Here is a 19062-nt window from a genome sequence, read left to right on the forward strand (position 1 = left end):
TATTTTAAGGCTCGAGGCCAATGCTTCCAAATGAAGGTTGTTCCATGTGGTAGTAATGCTTTTCAATTTTGTTCCCCCTTTTGGCTTTTGGTTTTTCTTGTTTTTCTATGCTCTTCTTTGTTTTGTCTTTATTACACTAACAATTTACTTTAAACAAAAGAACACGCTTTTCCTTTATTACAAGTATTGCTTTTCAAATTCTAGCTCCCCTTCTAGCTTTTCGTTTTCTTGTTCTGTTATGCTCATCTTGGTTTTGTCTTAAGTTAAAATTAACAATTTAGAAATTAAAAGAAAAGTATCTTTTCTGATGACGATAGAATCTGAGCCAACTTGCGTACACCCCAACTATTCCGATCCAAACAGAATGAATCATCTTATAAATATAAGGACTTGTCCTCTAGATTGAATATAGGCTGCTCCAGTATTCCTATTCTAGTCAAGCTTATACCTGTTAACCATATGCAGCAATCTCATTGCTTAAAAGCATTATGAAGAGAGGAAGATACAAGATACTACCTTTACACGTTAAATACTTGCACTGTTGTACATTATTGTAGAGGTATAACAAGCTGTATACATAAACCAAATTATTCTACGGCATGTTTAAGTATATCAACATTACTTTAGTCTTCTCCTATAGAACCTGGAACAGATGCAATAATTTAACTATAGAATATAAAGTAACAACATTTACGAACCTTGAACATCTAAATCAAGAGATGGAGACTCTTCTAGCTTTTGGAAAGCTCCATCCAGGCTGCAAACTTGAATAATGAATTTGATCCTTGAAGTGCCAGAGGAAACTACTAGATCAGATACATAAAATGCTTCAACTTCCGCAACTCCCAGGTACTCCTGGACTAGCTGAAGTGATCTATTTGGTTCTGCAATTGAGAGATTGGGTTGTTTCTTGACATAGATATAATACTTAGGGAATAGGTGAGTTTTTCCGTCTTTCAATTTCCAAACAAGCTTGACATTAAGTTTCCTGGAGCCATGAGAACCGGAAGACCATTCAATGTAATTACCGTCAACAAGCCATGAAGTTGATGGTGGGAAGTTCGAGTTCTGTGTACGACTATCTATTGCAAGATGACCAAGCACCGCATGATATTCTGTTGGAGAAAAAGCCATGGTTTTACCTTGACGTTCTGATTTGTGAACTTCAGGTCTTAACTTATAGCATACAGCATGGATTTTTGTTAACATGTATCCTTCCATTGCGATACTACTTTCTAGTATGACCCATGATGGTTCAGTCTCTAGCTTAGTAACACGACGAGGCATTATTACATTGTCAAAATGTCTAACAAAACGGGTCATAGTCATCAAAGAATCTCCCCAGGAAGCAAGTAATACTGATTTTTGCTTCCTTACAGCAGAAGTGAACTCAAGAGACAAACCCAACAAAGAGCTTCCATTTGATTTTACCTGCATTAACACGTATCAGCTGATAAATGAACAAGGAACGACAACGGCACAACATAATACATGTATTCAACTATTCATCATGACATGAACTCTTCATATTTCTTCTGAAGTTGGGCTATTTGGAAGGTTAATAAATCTCAGGAAATGCGCCAAGTAGGATAGAAGGATGACTTAAAAAACAGAAAATAAAATTAAACATACTACCCATTCTTTAGAAAAAGCCTGCACATTTAATGTTGTAGACCAAGGTAATGTAAGGAATTTTATCACCTAGAATTACATTATTACAGGGCGCTGAGATACAACACAGCAGAACTATCAGGTCAACAACAAATAACTGGCTGCAGTTGTATAATCCCCATCCACAAGAAAGGTAACAAATCCTTCTCCAAGGATTTCTCTGCTAGGTGAAAGTTACCAGTATAACCTTGCAAATGGTTAATAATTAAGTACTTTAACAATCTTTATACAGAAAAAAAAAAAAGATGGCTTACAGAAAATGTAAAGTGAACAGGTGAATCTGCTAACTGAAGCTTCCCTTCAAACAACCTTGCTGAGAAATGAATATCATCATCAAGTGTTCCATTGAATGTTAGGTTTCCACCTCCATTATAAGATTGCACCTTAAGACTACCCCATCCAAGCGCATGTCAAGTTCAATGCATAAGATCAGTTCCCAAATCAAAACATTAAGCAGAAGTATGCACAAGCTAGAAGCAATCTTATGAACAAAAGCATGCACATAAAACCTCAACACACACACATACACACACACACACACACATACATATAGATAGATAGATTTTTGCTACCATACTACATGAATATACTAGGTTTACAATCTACCCACTTTTCGTTTCATTATCTACACCTAAATTTACCCTTGCCAATTCATTACTTGAAGGCAACATTTGTACATTAATTTTGGGTGATATCTTTTATCATTGCTGTAATTTTGTCCTTGTTCTTTAAGAATTCAGTCCATTTGCATTGTTTTGTCTAAAACTTAGGCTTGGTGTGTCTCTCGCCAGGGTCTTAATTTGTGTTGCTGGTCGGCACATTAATTCTCATATGTTGTTTGGTTATTTCTGGAGTTTTTTATTGGCAATTAAAGCCACATGTGCTGGTCAGTGAGTAGCTTCAAATTTATATTTTGGTGCTGCACATTTGGGTGCTGGTCTGCAGGAAGTTTTGGCTTTGTCATTCAATTCTGCTGATTAAAGTTCTGGTGAGTGATGGAGGCTATTACGATGATGTTTGGCCCTTTCAATTTTGTTTGTGGTCGACAACTGGAGCACATGATAAATTTGGTACAAGTTTCCGATGATCAACCATAGGCGCGGATTTGGTAGCAGCTTCAGTATAAGCAATCAATAGAAGTGATTAGCTAGGAAGGTGAAAATGAAAGCTAACGGCAGAGCAGATGCTAGAGAGAGAGAGAGAGAGAGAGAGAGAGAGAGAGAGAGAGAGAGAACAAAGGGAAGAATATAAGAGTTATGGGATGGTCAGAGTGCTGCGGTTAGATTTGATTGTTATGGAGATTCAACTCTAAAGGTATTCTTTCCCATGATGACCTCGAAGGACAAGAAAAAGAAATTTATATATAAAAGAAAAAAGGATAGAGATGCTTCTCATATATCCTTCAACCTGCAAATATTAAAGTAATACTCACTCCCTCTGAATGATGATGTGAAAATCCTGTTTGCTTATGTTCTTCAATGAACCCAGAAGAAAGAAATAATAGAAGATTTTCCAGTGTGGAAATTGCTAAAAGGAGATTGGAGGATTGCAGGGATTAAACACTATGGAGAAAAAAATGATTTTTCTGGGTTTGCTAAGAATATGATATCCCAAGTTCCAACAGAAGGTCATTGGAAGCAGCGAAGATGGCTGGAGATTGGGGAAATGTTTTTGTTGAAAGACAGTGCCCTACTATTAACTAGAATATGGGGACATTTGGGGAACTAAAAGTTGGTAGATTGTCCAACTAAATTATGTAGTACAATAGCAAAACCAGACAGCTTTCATCTGACTTGCTGGTCAGATGCTCTAATGCTCTGTGTTGCTGAACTGGTGGACTTGTGATACCCAATTGCTATGCATTTTGAATCTCTCGAAACAAAGGACATGTTTTGTTATCTCAAAATTACGAAGCTGCTCAAATGGTGTCACAACATGTATTAGGTCTCAGAGAGAGACAATTTTGGTGCACCAATGGCTCACAATTTTCTAATCTAGAACAGCATTGCATAGAGGAAGACAAAGAGACTCTACAATTTACATGCGATAGCGTCTAACTTATGCAAGAAGATTTACACAGAGAACAATTTTCTCCAGAATTCAAGTGCCAGATGCTTCAAATGAATTTATAGGTTATAGATCATCAGACTGAAACAAGAGACTATCACTGACAGAAAACTGTTAAAGTCAGGACGATCAAAAACTAAATACATAACAAGCCAAGAAACTTACTCAACAACAACTTCTAGATTCCCTGCAGTAGATTCTCCAAAAAACTCCAGGAGAGGCTGAGACGAATGTGTAATTAGCAAGGGTGAGGAATTTAGAAAGGGGAAATGGATAATCTTAGTGATGACATGGTATAGTAGATTAGAATCTAAGAGCTAAAGTAACATCAGTACACTCATAAACATATGAAGAGTTAGGCTGATTGCACAAGTGACAACCCTTATCAACATTTAAACTTTTTACTTTGCGTTGTGGTTAATTTTCACAAACAAAATGCAAGGATGATACTTCACAAGTTGAAGGCAAATTCAAGCAGGGAATAACAAGAAGGAAACGCCAGATGTGTTGAAAGTTCTAGTCACTTACACTCGAGTCAAACTTATATTCTTTTCAAAAAATGCATCTGAAGAGCGAGTCATAATTCAAGACATCCCTGTGAAACTGAATTTTGCTGACACTAATGACATGTGGAAGACACTGTACAAAGGATTTAAGAAATGGATGAATAAAAAAAGGACACAGTCTGTATCTCCACCTATGTTGCGCGGACTCTCCAAAATGTAGCCGCACCCGTGTCGGATCCTTCAAAAATGCACTACTATTGGAGGATCCGACACGTATCCTGCCACATTTTCGAAGAGTCCGAGCAACATAGATCTCCACTCTAGGCAACATGGGTTGTGCCTAATTGCATGGATGCTTTCTAGTCTTGCAGAAGGATTCCAAGTGAGCATCTCAGCGACGCAATTTACTATGGGAATTTATGTCCAAAGAAGCAGAAACAAGGTTACAGAAACGTCTTCTGATGATAACTATGACATAATGCAAAACTAGAAAGTAAATGAGAAGATATGGACATACATATTAGCTGGAGGAGCCACACACCAAACTAATTAATGGAATTGTCTATAATGATTGTAACATTTAAATATTAGAGTTCAATGCTCTTTCTAGATCTCAGAGGACAAAAAATAAAACAGAGAATTTTTTGAAAATTGGAACTTCTGATAAATGCTATATTTAAACTACAGAAATTACTGCATTTAATAACAACTGAAAACCAAGAAAAAACATACAGATACCAGAAGACACCTGAAAGCTTTGCGAAGAAATGTTATTCCAAGGAGTCTGTGATATTTGCTTTCCATCAACAGAAATATGGTAACCATGACCCTGAGATTATGATAACAAGGATGTTAGTGGGCATTGCCACCTCATAGACTTTTGGAATTAGAAAACATTTCGATTGTCTTAGCCTTTCCCCCGCTATTCATAAACAGTCATAGAAGAAGCCACCTTTGGACCAAGATATGGACCCTTTTAAGATTTGCAAATAGCTTGTATTTTCCTTTAACATTCAGTACTTGACAATTTTATCAGATGCCCCATGTAACTAAGTTTCACCTTTCTGCTTATGCATTTTGTGGCGCCTTCAGTCTGAAGTTTCTGGATCGGTTCCTCTAAACACTGGACCGTTTGAACCAGCTTATATATGTGTTGTTAATCAAGTTAATTAAAATACTATGACAATACTCAATTCCTCCCATCTCCACCCAGCAGGAACCACCAGCAATGGTTCATACTTGCTTCTTTCACTCTGGAACCATCATATTTGCTTCTTCAAATTCACCGTAAACAAGTGTAAACATGTTTCTAATAAAAGTACCAAAAGTTGCTAAGCATACTGGTTGAACTGCTCTAGTGAACTACTCTACAAGGAGTTCAAACATAACTGGTCCTTCACACAAGGATCTAATGGAGTCACTCCACCTTGGTATTGATAGGAAAAAATTACAAGCAATAAATCTGCAATTTATTCTGTAAAAGAACAAACGGTGTGGGATAATACTGGATATGTTGTTGTTGTATTCTGTAAAAGAACAAAGGAAACACAAAACAAGATTTTTGAAAACAATCAAGCTTAGGGCATACCTGATCGAAATTTGAGTAGAATGGAAGAGTTAGGGGATAATTTTGTGAAATATCCCATGATCTTTCTACAAGCCCCCACCAACTGCATGTTAAAGCATTTTCATTAAGATATGGTGAACATAAAGCATATACTTTTCAATTACCAAAATGGACAGTGTAGTTCAACTGTATATATGCTAATGCTGCAGTATATACAAAATCTGCGAAGACATTCAACACAGTTTTTATACATACATTCAAGAAGTATCATAAAATCCACTCAGAGTGTCCCATTTTATGTGACACAAGTTGACTGGAAACAAAGATTAAGAAATCATTTTAAATTGCATATGACAGCAGTAGTAACAGAAGAGAAAGTTAAAGGTATCAGTTGAAAATTTTGTTTAGCAGGGAAACTCGTGGTAATAAACTCTAAATGTCTTGAATGTAACTTTTATATAGTACTTAATTGTAGAAGTGCATAAAATTTTCCGAGGCGTTTTAAAATAAAATGTCATATAGATTGAAATGAAGAGACTTCATTTTTGGCTTGGTTACTTAAACATATGTAGAAAAGGAGATACTTTCCTTTTTGACTTGGCAACTTAAGTTATCTATTGGATCTCATCTTCCATATTGCTGGCAGTGTGGCTATCATTTGCCAAGGAAAGACCAGATGAAGAAAAGGATATCTGATGTTTTTTAAAAAATTATAATATAAACCATGAGAAAGACCTTTATGTGGGAGGCGGTGGTTACACGAAAAGAAATTGAAGGAAATCAGGATATAGAAATTATGTGAATCTTTAAAATAATCTGAGTAATCTTTATCGGAAAGCAGTATTCTTATTCTTTACAAAGAAGCTTTTAAGAGATATCATGGCAGACAGTGCAGGACCGATTCTGCGCAGTCTGAAAGTCAGGTAACTGTTTTGTCTCGTACACCCATCCAGGAGCAAATATGGCAGCTGACACATTATCCCTCTTAATCACATCAAGTGCCAAATTTGTCTGCATAAAAAGGCAGAATCAGATTATTTTTTCATTGGGTAAACCGAAGTGGCTAGACAGCCTAGAAAAAGGTTAAACGAGTGGTCTGGAGTAATCCTGTAAATGCGTTTTACTGCCAACAGCTCAAACAAACCACTTATTAACAGAGACAGTGAAACTAAAACCTTATTAGCTGGTTACTTTCGTGAATTTGATTCCTCCTTTCTGGAAGTACTATTACATAAGATTCCTAAATGGCTAAAAGAAGTTTTCAACAATCAGACAGTGCAAGTATTTTCTAACAAGCTTGAAAGTGACGCATATTGTTTAAGTCACTGAACTGGGAAAAATTGGAATTCGCATATAAATAGCAATGTGTGTGTATAGGATCCACTTTTCTGTGAAAAGTATGAAAGTTTAGAGAAGATATAATGGACGAGAAAAAAGAAACCATGAAGGAAATGTCTCCCAACTTTAGGTAGGGATTGAAAGATGCTTTGAGATAGATGAAAGTGTAACAAGAATCTTTCAAGAAAACTTACATGATAGACACTTCTATCAGGTAATTTTTTGAAAGTTCATTAAAATCGTAAAATTTGAGGAGTTCACTACTCGTGTTAGATGATGAGCAAGGTTGATTTAGTCAATTTTGACTTATGCTGTAATATAGAAGGTTGATGATTATTTATGAGGTTCAACAGCTCTTAATTGCCTATCTCACAGCAAAGTTACATCTGGTCAGATATAGTCCATAGAAAGAACCTAGCCAAAAGAAGAAAAAAAAGCATAACTGTTACTCTCATAGTAAAGATAGAATCCTGGTTGAAAGACATTTTCAGGTCAAACATAAGATAATCCTTTAATCTTTTAACAGAAACAATAGTAGGCCCTAATCCCTCTCTCTTTGAATAATCAAAGAGACAAACAAGGAGGAAGGACTTTTCACTAATAAAGATCTCAAACCATTTAACATCATCAATCTTATAATATTTCTGTCAATATCAAACAGTATAAAACATTAACTTACAAGTTAAATGTTCAGAACAACACTATGGGTTATGTATTTAGCACTACTAAACAAGCATAGAGGATGAGCCGATAAGGTATGGAAATTTTGATTTCCCTACGTGGTATACAAACCCACCGTCCATTGTCCACCACCATAAGTGTTTCTTCCAAAGACATCAATTCCCATATAGACATCGAACTTTCTGTAACCGGCAACCTCAGCTGATTGCTTAGGATAATTCTCCTATAAGTATAGAAGAAACAGGCTTTAGCAATTATTGTTAACCTGAAAAAACATAATTAAAGATTAGGATGAAATACCTGCCAGGTGTAGTTCACAAATATACCATCAGATATATCGAAAAAAGGCTTATTTTTTTCATTTAGTTGATCTTGCCAGTTAAGCTTCCCATCAACAGTGACGCTATCATACCTGTAGCATCACGATAAGACAGAACAATTATGCTGCTCTTTTACTTTGAAGAAATAGTTTGTTTCATTACATTATCATAGGACCAAAGATCCAGGAACAAGAAAGAAAGAACAACTCAGCTGCTTTTAATTTTAAACAAAGCTTTTGTTTCATGATATTACCATATGACCAAAGATTCAGGGACAAGGGAATGCATGGACTGAGTTAAGTGGCTGACAAATTCTTCCAGGTTAGGAATTTGCCCAACATCCACTGAAACTTCCATATTGACCTGGCAGCAAGATGTTTGAAAAAGAAAAGGCGATCCTGGTATAAGACATAGTTATGCAAAAGACTGGACATAATAAACTCATACCTTGATGAAATTTACCAAAAGCAGTTAGGATTGTATGACTATGCTTACCTTGTTTCACATAACAATGCTCTAAGGATTTTTACTTTCTAGACATTGTCAAAAGACTAGACGTATGTCTCATTCTTCAATTTCCATCAGGAAAGTTTCACTCAGACTACCGTTCCAGAAATAAAGGAGGTCTATATATATTAAAAAGGAAGGCCCCCCCCCCCCCCACCACTTTTCAAGTCTAACAGGCATATATAAAATCAAGCAATCAGGAAATGAATGTAAATATTTGGCATCAAGCTCTGTGATTAGGAAATGAAAGAGATCAGACTTCAGAATCAATCGCTTACCAACCATCCATCAAAGCCTAAAGCAGCAGCAAGCTCACTTAACCGCTCTGCATACATCTTAGCTGAGTCCTTTGATGACAGTAATTTGTTGGCAAGAAATTTGCCTTCATCCCACTCCATGATAAATGTTCCCAGTACCTTATAATAAATGAAATATAGCTCAATGGAAAAGGAGGAAGTGACCAGCCTGCCATGCAGAACCTTAGGTGTTGGAAGAGTAGAAAACAACTCAACATGGAGAAATTAGTCAATCAATCAACTACAACTTAACCACAAAGCAGTTGAGGTCGTCTATGAATCATTTATCTCTGTTTCTCTCTATTCAGGTTCATTCAAATTATATATAACACGAGAAAGAACAAAAAGAGCACGGCGTCATATCTGATACCTTAACTCCATGCTTGTGGGCAGTGTTAGTCCAACAGGGAGGCGGCAGAGTAACCAAAGAATGCGAGAAATACACGAACACATCAATCAAATACCAATGCCATATAGCATAAGCATCTGGATTATTTCCGCCTTGTATCCACTTATCGTCAAGGTATCCTCCAGCCATATCGTGGCATACCAAAAGCCTAGGTCGTTTCGGCAATTCATTGGCGGCGTAAGGCGGCAACTTCACGGAAGCCTTAGTGAACGGGAAATGAAAAGAGTCGAAATAAGACCTCGACTCGAGCTCTTCTAGCGTCTTAAGCGGGTAAGATATCGGAATCGACGGTTCCGATGGATCAAACGGCGGAGGATCATCGGAGTGAGGTGTCGCGTGCTGATTGCCGGCCATGGGATTAAATTTTGAGAGCAAAAAGAAAAGAGAATCGAGAATAAATCTGAGAGAAGATAGGGTTTGGCGATGGTGGGATTTGAAGTAGGACCGAAACGGAAACCTCATTGGAGAAGTGGAGAATCCATGTGATGGAGAGGACTAAGGAGAAGTTGACAATAGGGAGTAAACGTTAGGAGATTTGAATTTATGTTTCTTGCTCTACTTATACAAGTTCACCCGGCTGGGGAGAGATGGAGTATGGTTGTCACATCAACGATGCAGTAAAAACTTGAAGAATTAACCCAAATAAAAAAAAAATAACTCTCTTAACCTATAAATAGACAGCAAATATATAATATATATTTTATTTATATATAATTATATGTAATTGTATATAATTTATGTATATAGACCAGAAAATGAACATCGACTTTGACCGGTTAAAAACTTATCCGCTAAGTTTGTGTAGAAATAACATCATTTGACCGCTTTTCAATATTGTTTTTGGGAAATAGCCACTATATTGGAGTTTTACTTGTAGAATGAATTTGAAGCTTCATGACGGTGGCTATTTTCTGTTACAGGAACAGAAAAGTGATTATTTGTTAATTTTGTTCATTTATTTGCACATAAATCTCTCTTACTTAATCATAATTAATTAATATATATTTTACTTCATTAAATTATTTAGTATTGAAATGGTATTGTTCAAACACGTAACGTAGGTACAGTTTTATTTCAATGATATAGTGGGATTATTGAAACAACTCTGCCTCGAACATAAATCTAAGGTTCAAATCAGGAGAATGAGAACTTTTTTATGGTGAAGGGTTTTTTTAGTAGACTTATCTAGCGTGAATTCAAAACCAGAAGAATGAAGAACTTTTTAATGATAATTATTTAGTCTTTTTGTGAATGTATCTGATGTGAATTTCAAGTAATGATGCAAATATTGAAATATTAAGAAAATGATTGTGGACATACCGTGTGATTGGAGCATTTGCATCTATACCCGCTTTTTGTGTCACGTTTTAACTTGTGCCCGCTTTGCAAAAAAAATTGCAAGCGTACTCGCTTTTTCGCATAACTTCAGCATACGGGGCTGAAGTAGCAAAGACAGCAAAACTTCAGCATTCTAATAGCCGGGCCTGAAGTTCAGTTCTAGAGCTGAAGTTTTTGTTTTTTAACTAGCGAAGTTTTTGTTTTTGTAACTGGCGAAGTTTTTGTTTGTAACTGGCGAACTTCAGCTCTAGAGCTGAAGCACCACAATTAGGAGTGATTTTTTAAGAAAAATAGTGTACATCTTCTTAGCTCAAACACGAATAAACATACAAAAACTCTAAAATTTTACAGCTCATCCTACTGGTAACTTAAACTTTTTCCTAAGACTAATTTGCTGTAAATTTGGAGCAGAAGTACAACTGCCGAACTGTTCAATTAAAAAAAATTGACCTTATAACTAAAGCAATGTTGCTTCTGGAGATAAATACCAGTTTGTTTTGTAACTTGAAGAAGAAAACGAAGGAGGAGGAGGAGGAGGAGGAGGAGAAAGGGGACTGAAGTTATTTAAAAAGTGGGTACAAGTTAAAAAAATTTAAAAAAATTGGCATATGTTAGGACGCCCCGCGCAATTTTTATGTATGATTGAGTCTAAAAAGTTGTGGGGTCACGGGGCATGTCTTTCCAACAAAAAGTTAAGGCAAAGTTTATTCGATGAAACTTCAATTAACGTACACTTATCTTAGGAAATGATCAATATTCTCGTACGAACTTTCCCGCTGTGCTCGGCAACTGTCCAACGTAAAGGAAAACATAGGACAGGAAAACAGGGAAAAATTGGTAAACTTAATATTAAATTCTGTCTCCCATCTTTCCTCTCTTCCTTATGTCGAGCAAAGTAAGGAATTCATTGCCTACCTTGGATTAGTTGCCAAGCATTGTGACTTTTCGTCTTAAATTAAGTGTATGTTCCGTATTTATAAGAATTAATTAATGTATGTTTCGTACTAATAAGAGTTAAACTTAGTTTTGACTCCATTGCTTGAACTAAATTGACCCTGACCATAAACAAAACAATTTAAAACGACTCCTTGTTCAATAAAAGATCATATTGGATTCGGTAAGAATTGAATAAAATAACTTAGCGAATCTAACAAACACAATCACCACGGACATTAATTTCATTTACTCTCCACTCAAACAACTCGAATTCAAATGCGTATTCCATTCTGAAAAAAATGGTCGAATTAGTTTATATAAACATAATAAGACATTCAATTGGTGACATAAATATTTAATAGAGGTAATGGGCTACTAGACATAAATTTGCTTCTTTATCTCAAGATTATGACCAATCAATCTGTTTCGAGAAAATATATCATCAAATTGTTACATTTTTCATGTGAAAGAACTACAATACATTTAGAAAAAAAGAAAAGGAACACCTAGAGAGATGTAACTTTCAGACTATGGACGTATATGGTAAAAGATAATTGCCTCCGACTCTTAAAAGCAAAATGAAGCAGCTGAATTTTGTACGCCATTCTTGAACTAAACCGCTAAACCCTCAGAAAGCTGATTGGCGTCCTTTCCGGTCGAAGAACGAATTGTGATCCTCTTTCACTTGGAGCTCAATATTTCTTAAGTTGTTATATAATTTGCCCATTGGAGTGAATTGCATTTGGAAACTCGTTTGGGATTTGTACTGCGTTTTTGCTTGGATGGGCAAAGCGATTCTGCATTTATGGAGTTATTACGTTCCGATCACTTCCAATCAACTGTAAAAAAAGACTCCAGATAATTAGAATAGCTGAAAGTGATCATCCTCCCTAATCCGACAAATTATCTTGAACTAACATGCAAGCAAATTGTCTTCATTTTAGTTACTGCTACTCTGAGCCAATGGAGATAAGTTTTTCACCTTAGACGAGGGAACAAGAGGAGATAGTGCAGTAACATTACCACAGTTTTGCAAAAAGCAACATTAGCACAAAATTATATTACACCAACAATAGATAAAAACCGGATATCATCTCCAGCTAAGTCGTTGATAAAACTAAGTGTATCATGATACATGAATTACACATCAGAAAAAGACACCCCACTACTAATAGTTAGAATCATAAAAAGAGGTGGTAAAAAAGATTAATAAAATCAAAAGAAAAGGTCGGTCAGATAGCAACAAAATTTGGTTGCTCATCCATGGATCTGCAGTCCAATGTGTCGTAGGCAACTCAGGATAATTGCGCTTGTTATCCAAATTTATTGTTTGATCGACTTCAGTTTCTGGGCGATCAAGACATACTTATCTTCCTTTGCTAGGTAACTGGTATAATATCTGCAACCACCACATATGAATGAATTTCACCGACAGAATTCGTGCCTCCATGTAATCATATGTCAGAAAGTAAGTCCTCAGTCCCAGTCAATTTTGCAAACTCATTCTCATCGATCGCTCCCTTTTTTAGCTTTTTCAATAAGCGGTACTCCCTTGTAATCTCATCTTCATCTTCAACTAACTGCGTAGCACGTCTCTGTTTGGCAGTTTTCTTTCTCATGGCAGTTGCTGTAGAATTTGCCTCCTTTTCAAGTCTCTGTATCTTCTGTTCTTCTTGTTGTGCCCTTGCAGCTTTTCTCACTTGCAAATTTTTCTTTCTTTGCTTCTCCCTTGACTTGTCCCTGAGTGGAAAATGTAACAGCTAAATATCAAAGGCCAAGACTCTAAAATAGAAACATTTGGCGACCAGCACTTGTATCACACATTGAAACTGCTTTGAAAAATTATAATAATAATGACAATACGCATTGAACTGCCTAATCTGTATGATTCCAACTAGATTGTTTGCAGGCTGAATAATGAATAAACTTACTTAAACTTGATCTCCTCCAGGTTGATATCTTCAACTGCCGTAAATCCCTTCGTAGAAAGAGAATGATGCTTCACTTCAGGCACAGAAGGAAGCTGCAAAAGACCATATCCTGTGCCCAACTTCCCAATCTCAAGCTCCTTCCACCTGTAAATAGAGGACTAAGCTGAAGACATGGAATATAATTATAATCTTCATGCTACATCATGGCCTGAACTTACCTCAAAATGTAAGAGCAGTGATGCTCTTTATATGCACGGATGTATGAAACAAACGCCCTAAGTCCTTTCTCCATTACATCACGATCTTTCTTTGCTGCTGACCGTATCTAGAAGAAAGAAACATCAGTACCAAAATTGTACTGGTACTAAGCATCTAATTAGAGAAAACTCAATTTGAAAAACCTTGAGATTGCATGAAATAATGCTAGGACTTTAAGCAAGAACAGAATAGAGTAATATGCACACAACATAAATCATACAGGCTGCTGGCAGAATGCAGACTTGCCAAATATCACAAACATATATTTTCTAAATGTAGTTAGCTCTGATCCAACAGAACTTACAAGTATACTGGTCTATGTGTAAGCAATGGCATCAAATATCCTTTTAACATTATTGTTAAACTCAACACTACATGCAAATATGTGTTTCCAGTCTGCTCATGCAGATCCTGCTTAAGGTAGAAGAGACATGATTGGAAAGAAGCAGATTCTGTTTAGAGTAAAAGGAATCTTTAATATCTTAGATTCATCTTCATCTTGTACAATCTAACAGACATGTTGTCAGAAATTACCAGTGGTCCCACACTTTCACCAGCAAAAACCCCGATTCCATTAACAACTGAATGGCAAATGACCTAAAACAAGCAACTAAAAAAACTAGGGAAAGAAAGCATTTCCACTACGAAGCAAGGGGGGAAGAGAAATATGGCACAATGGCATAGTATAATTCTTACTTCATCGATAATATCGGGAGCCTCAGAGGCACATTCCCCCTCTTCTAAGAAAACGCCTTGTATACACAAGAATTCCACATATGCTTCCTCCTAAAAATGCCAAGACTGATCATAGTTAATAAGTAGGTAGGGAGTAACGCTTGGTAGACAATATATCCAAACAGCTTCCCAAAAGTTTGATACACTATTGAGGTGCAAGAACCTGACCTTTGGTAATAGAAAAACAACAGCACTTCCTTGTCGGCCCAGCCTAGCTGTTCGGCCTACTCTATGTATAAACATTTTATGATCCTGAGGAGGGTCGTACTGCACAAGAAACAAAATAAAAGAATAATACCTCCATGTAAGTTCCAGCTGCTTATTATCATGCTCATAATTGCATGCACGACTGACTAAAGAACTATTTTTTATTGGGAGAATGGTGGTTCATAGTTCTACCACAAATGTCCATCTGTATACCTGTTCATAAGGAATTTAGTGCCTTTGGTGTGACTAGCTGGGCCTGTACAAAAGGCCTAAGCATTTTAGGATGGCATTAAAATTTTCAGAACATTAAGAAGTTTCTCGAAATGATTTTTCAACATTTTTGAGACCAAATGCCAACTAGATCATTCCCATACAATGCTCTTCATATGAACATATTCTACAAATGCTATACTGTAACACATACATAAACCAGGTAACGTTTTCTTATAATGATATCTTGCCATCAAAATAATGATATCTTGCCATTGGATAGGGGAAAGCAACAGTCAACAATGTGTAATACTAACTTCAATGCTATGGGAGTTGGGCACTGTTAGTTCTGCTGGACAAGTTCTCAGTTCTCTAAGTTCAGGTGGTGAAGGAGTGATGTACAGAAGTGAACATACTATTGTAACAGAGCAATTACCCACCCACCCCCCACCCCCCACCCCACCCCAAAAAAAAAACAAAAAAAGAAGGTAATTTGTTCGTTAGCCATAACTAATATGCCCATTAGGAAAGTACCTGTATTATATAATCAACACCTGGAATATCAAGTCCACGTGCTGCTACATCTGTGCATAAAAGAATGCCACTGGAAAGAGATGTAAATGATGCTATTGCTTTCTCCCTTGCACTCTACAAAAGTTTGAAACAGTAAATATATTCAGCTACTAGAGCACCTTCATAAAATAATAGACCTTTCTTATTATAATGTCAACAAATGTACCTGCTTCATCTTTCCATGAAGAGAGATTAACGAAAAACTTTTCAGACAAGAGAGACGCGGAAAAACAGTTCCCCAGTAATCAACACAAGCACAAGTCATGAAATAGCTGCAAAAGTAAAAAAATCAAATACCGAACACCAAAGTACTCTCCTACCAGCTATGCAGGTATAGAAAAAATATCTATATGTACAATCAGGATTCCAGGAAAGTTGGCTCACATCATAATTTTTTTTGACCTGTTCTTCGTCAGGAGGTGTACAAGCTGCGAAGATTTCTTGTCCGCTTCGCATTCAAGATACTGCAAAATTGAAGAGATACTAGAATATGGTAATATGCACCTTGACATAAAAAATCTTAGTTTGAAACAAACGAACTCTCTGAAACACTGGAAGTGTACCTCAATATGAAGGCCGGAAGGTGTTTTTGATGAGGCCGAATTCCCAGACGATGCAGAACCATTCAACTGTTTTGCTTCTGCCCGAACTTCAACCCTGACAGGATTTCTTAATCCTGCCTTTGATAGTTCTTCAACTGCCTCAGTTTGCGTAGCAGAGAAGAGACCCGTTCGTCGAAGCTTAGGTAAACGAGAAATAATTGAATTTATCTGCTTTTCAAATCCCATCTCTAATAGCCTATCAGCCTCATCTAATATCAGAATCTGTATCAATGAAATTGTTGTCACTGAGTGGTTAATTAAGATGTAGCATGTCATATATCACTACCAAATCACGAACACCTTGAAGAAAATAAAGGTTAAGGGAAGGGGGAGGACGCAATGCCCAGTCTTCTATTTACTGACAGCTAATAGACTGCTTGTAAGAACATGTAGGAAATCAGAGACTAAGAAAATTCAAAAAATAATCTAGGAAATCAGAGACCACTTAGGTCAGAATGTAATTATAGGCAATCATGTAGGCCAGCCTTGAGTACGAACTTATGATCTACAATGGAGATAGAAGTTAACTCCTTTTGGTAACACTGAACTTAGCACTACGGGAGTGCACAAGTGAAAAGCTTAACATGAATTTAGCACAAAAATATGAGGCTAAATTGTTTTAACGCAGGACGTACTACACTTTATTTTCTTTATTAAAGAATCATAAGAAAAACATAAATTATCGTCTTTCAAGTAAAAGATTTGACACTTCTAAATTCCGAGCAAACTTTATCTTTAAAAGTAAACAAATGGTTAACAGCTAAAAAGATACTGCAGCACTCGAGAAAAGAATTAATACTCCAAAATTCCCAAGCAAACTTTTTTTTAAAAGCAAACAAATAGTTAGCAGCTAAAAAAATCACTATAGCACTCGAGCATAAAGCTTTTTGTTTTCCACTGAAAGAGGCATGAAAGTAACCTCAAAATCCCGAAAATCCAGTATATCCATGCGCTCCATAATGTCATATAGCCTCCCAGGTGTCCCGATCAACAAATTTGCTCCTTCCTCCTCTATCTTTCTGACATCTGCCTTTACGCCTTGTCCCCCAACGAGAAGCATAGGCCTAACGTTTGCTAATGTGGAAATGAACGGTTGAGCAACGTGAAATATTTGTGACGACAACTCCCTGGCAGGTGATATAATTATACCCATTACCTACAAGGGCTCCAAAGAGTCAGCTACATACAAGATGAAGAACAATATATTTAAAGGAGGGAAGCAGAAAGGATAACAAAAGCATATAACAACGAGCAACATTGGCTGTTAAATGAGCCTATTTTGATAGAACAATAGAACATATTCCATAAGCATGGAAGATTCTTTTATATAAAGTATACTACAACTTGTGCGGCACAGATTAGTCTGTCCCTTTCTTTGTAACGTAAGGCTTTCCCGTGAGGTCAACTTATCCGACTTCAACAAGATTGGAGGGCTTTATTTATTTGTTGTAGTAACTATTTCTAGGGATGAAGGCGACTAGCCTTCCCTGTATACCGTTTCTCATTAGGTTACATCGTTTTATTTTTTAAAAAACGGAATTGAGAACCGTGGTAAGTACTGTCTTTCTATAGTTGAAGCAAGATACAGTCAAATAACCAGACAATGATAAAAATATCAGAGAGCAACCTCCTATTACACTACTCTAATAGCACCACCCAACTGGAAACCACTACTGAATCAAGTTCAAGCTGGTCTATTGAAGATCCCCTTAAGTTGGAAATATTCCTTAGACAAACACCCTAAATGATCCAATTTGTTGGTGTTAACCAGGAAAGATGGATGTCTTTTAAAACAGCAATGACTAAGTGACTCATATTTCACCACAGATTCCACTTCTCCAAACATGTAAAGTGGATAGCAGCGCAATTGTCGTGCAGCTTTTCACTCCCACAAGAATATGTATTTATATAAGTAACTCATTCGGTAGTCAAATTCGAATGTCATGTTGAACTAATATGAAACTTGATGTGGTACAAATGAGCACAACTGCATCTGCTTCCAGCTTATATCAGTCAGCATAGCATATATCTTCATGACAGGTTAATATTTAGCATTCTACTTCTCAAACATGTTGATTATAATCAGCTAGCATGCATCTAATTGGGAACACTAAATTCCATTGTTCTTTATGAACCAATTCAGTTAGCATGCATCTTTTAGAACCCGAAATTTTCCCACTGAACAAATCAAAACTCTAGTACCAGCACTAATGCTTGTATACTTTGAACAAAAAAGCTAAATATCTCGAAAAGAGCGTAAAACCAAACAGGAAAAAATAAGCCAAAAAAAACAACTTGAAGGAAACTTACCTGGTGAGGTTTGGGATTAGAGGAGGAGCGACGGAGGATCTCAACGAGAGGAACGACGAAGGCTAGGGTTTTACCAGAGCCAGTGGCGGCGTCGACGGTGACATCCTTGTAGTTGCAGAGTAAGGGTATGGTGGCAGCCTGAACAGGAGTACAGAACTCGAAGCCGGAATTGGTTAAGGCTTCCAAAACTGGCTCGGAGAGCGGTGGTTCGAGGTCGGAGAAACGCGTATTCGTTAAGGCTTTGTTCGGATTCGACGCCATGCCGCCGCAGCCGTAGTTAGAGCAACGTGCTTTTCTTCAGTCTAATGAAAGAGTTGTACTATGCTGGCAGGGACGCTAATTTTACGCGATGGTTTTAACAAATAGCCACTTTTTTGGTAGAATTTTTGTTGGGCAGCTTATAGCACAGCGCCATTTAAGATGTAGTCACTTTTTTGAAATTTTGCATTCGTGGCCAATTAACTGTTTCGGGAATTTTTCTACTTCTCTTAGATTAATAGCCCGTTTGGTCAAGCTGCAAAAATCAGCTTATTTTGAGAAGTGCTTTTCTCAAAAATACTTTTGGTGAAAAGCAGTTTGTATTTGGCTAATTAGTTTGAA

The 19062-nt window shown here is 36.7% G+C and overlaps 2 protein-coding genes across 3 annotated transcripts; both read right to left on the bottom strand.

Annotated features, from left to right (window-relative positions):
• Positions 1-503: 503 nt before the first annotated feature.
• LOC107763323 (cytosolic endo-beta-N-acetylglucosaminidase 1-like) lies at positions 504-9937 on the bottom strand. Of its 2 annotated transcripts, none has more exons than XM_016581802.2 (11): positions 9324-9937; positions 8936-9073; positions 8404-8513; positions 8131-8242; positions 7946-8053; positions 6710-6822; positions 5833-5914; positions 4993-5073; positions 3904-3959; positions 1926-2061; positions 504-1431 (listed from the first exon to the last, which is right to left on the bottom strand). In XM_016581802.2, the coding sequence occupies exons 1-11, from the start codon at positions 9822-9824 to the stop codon at positions 691-693; spliced, it is 2178 nt and encodes a 725-aa protein (XP_016437288.2). In that variant the 5' UTR covers positions 9825-9937; the 3' UTR covers positions 504-690. The 2 variants fall into 2 exon arrangements, with proteins under 2 accessions (XP_016437288.2, XP_016437289.2); XM_016581803.2 differs by having other exon boundaries at positions 8936-9122; positions 9324-9889.
• Positions 9938-12709: 2772 nt separating this feature from the next.
• LOC107763322 (DEAD-box ATP-dependent RNA helicase 18-like) lies at positions 12710-18787 on the bottom strand. The gene is made up of 11 exons (XM_016581801.2): positions 18463-18787; positions 17072-17308; positions 16114-16374; positions 15935-16014; positions 15717-15822; positions 15512-15625; positions 14729-14827; positions 14522-14611; positions 13786-13892; positions 13568-13711; positions 12710-13376 (listed from the first exon to the last, which is right to left on the bottom strand). Exons 1-11 carry the CDS (start codon positions 18721-18723, stop codon positions 13091-13093), a joined length of 1785 nt encoding a protein of 594 aa, XP_016437287.1. The 5' UTR covers positions 18724-18787; the 3' UTR covers positions 12710-13090.
• Between the last annotated feature and the right edge of the window lie 275 nt (positions 18788-19062).

Source organism: Nicotiana tabacum, chromosome 6 (assembly GCF_000715075.1).
Source record: "Nicotiana tabacum cultivar K326 chromosome 6, ASM71507v2, whole genome shotgun sequence".
Lineage (NCBI taxonomy): Eukaryota > Viridiplantae > Streptophyta > Magnoliopsida > Solanales > Solanaceae > Nicotiana > Nicotiana tabacum.

Coding starts and splice junctions, on each gene's coding strand:
- LOC107763323 (XM_016581802.2), bottom strand. CDS start 9,824: ATGAGGTTTCCGTTTCGGTCCTACTTCAAATCCCACCATCGCCAAACC. Junction 3,960..4,992: donor TTTCTTCGCAAAGCTTTCAG/GTGTCTTCTGGT, acceptor CATTCGTCTCAG/CCTCTCCTGGAGTTTTTTGG. Junction 1,432..1,925: donor CTGTTCACTTTACATTTTCT/GTAAGCCATCTT, acceptor GTGTTAATGCAG/GTAAAATCAAATGGAAGCTC.
- LOC107763322 (XM_016581801.2), bottom strand. CDS start 18,723: ATGGCGTCGAATCCGAACAAAGCCTTAACGAATACGCGTTTCTCCGAC. Junction 17,309..18,462: donor CTAATCCCAAACCTCACCAG/GTAAGTTTCCTT, acceptor GAGCCCTTGTAG/GTAATGGGTATAATTATATC. Junction 16,375..17,071: donor TGGATTTTCGGGATTTTGAG/GTTACTTTCATG, acceptor TCATTGATACAG/ATTCTGATATTAGATGAGGC.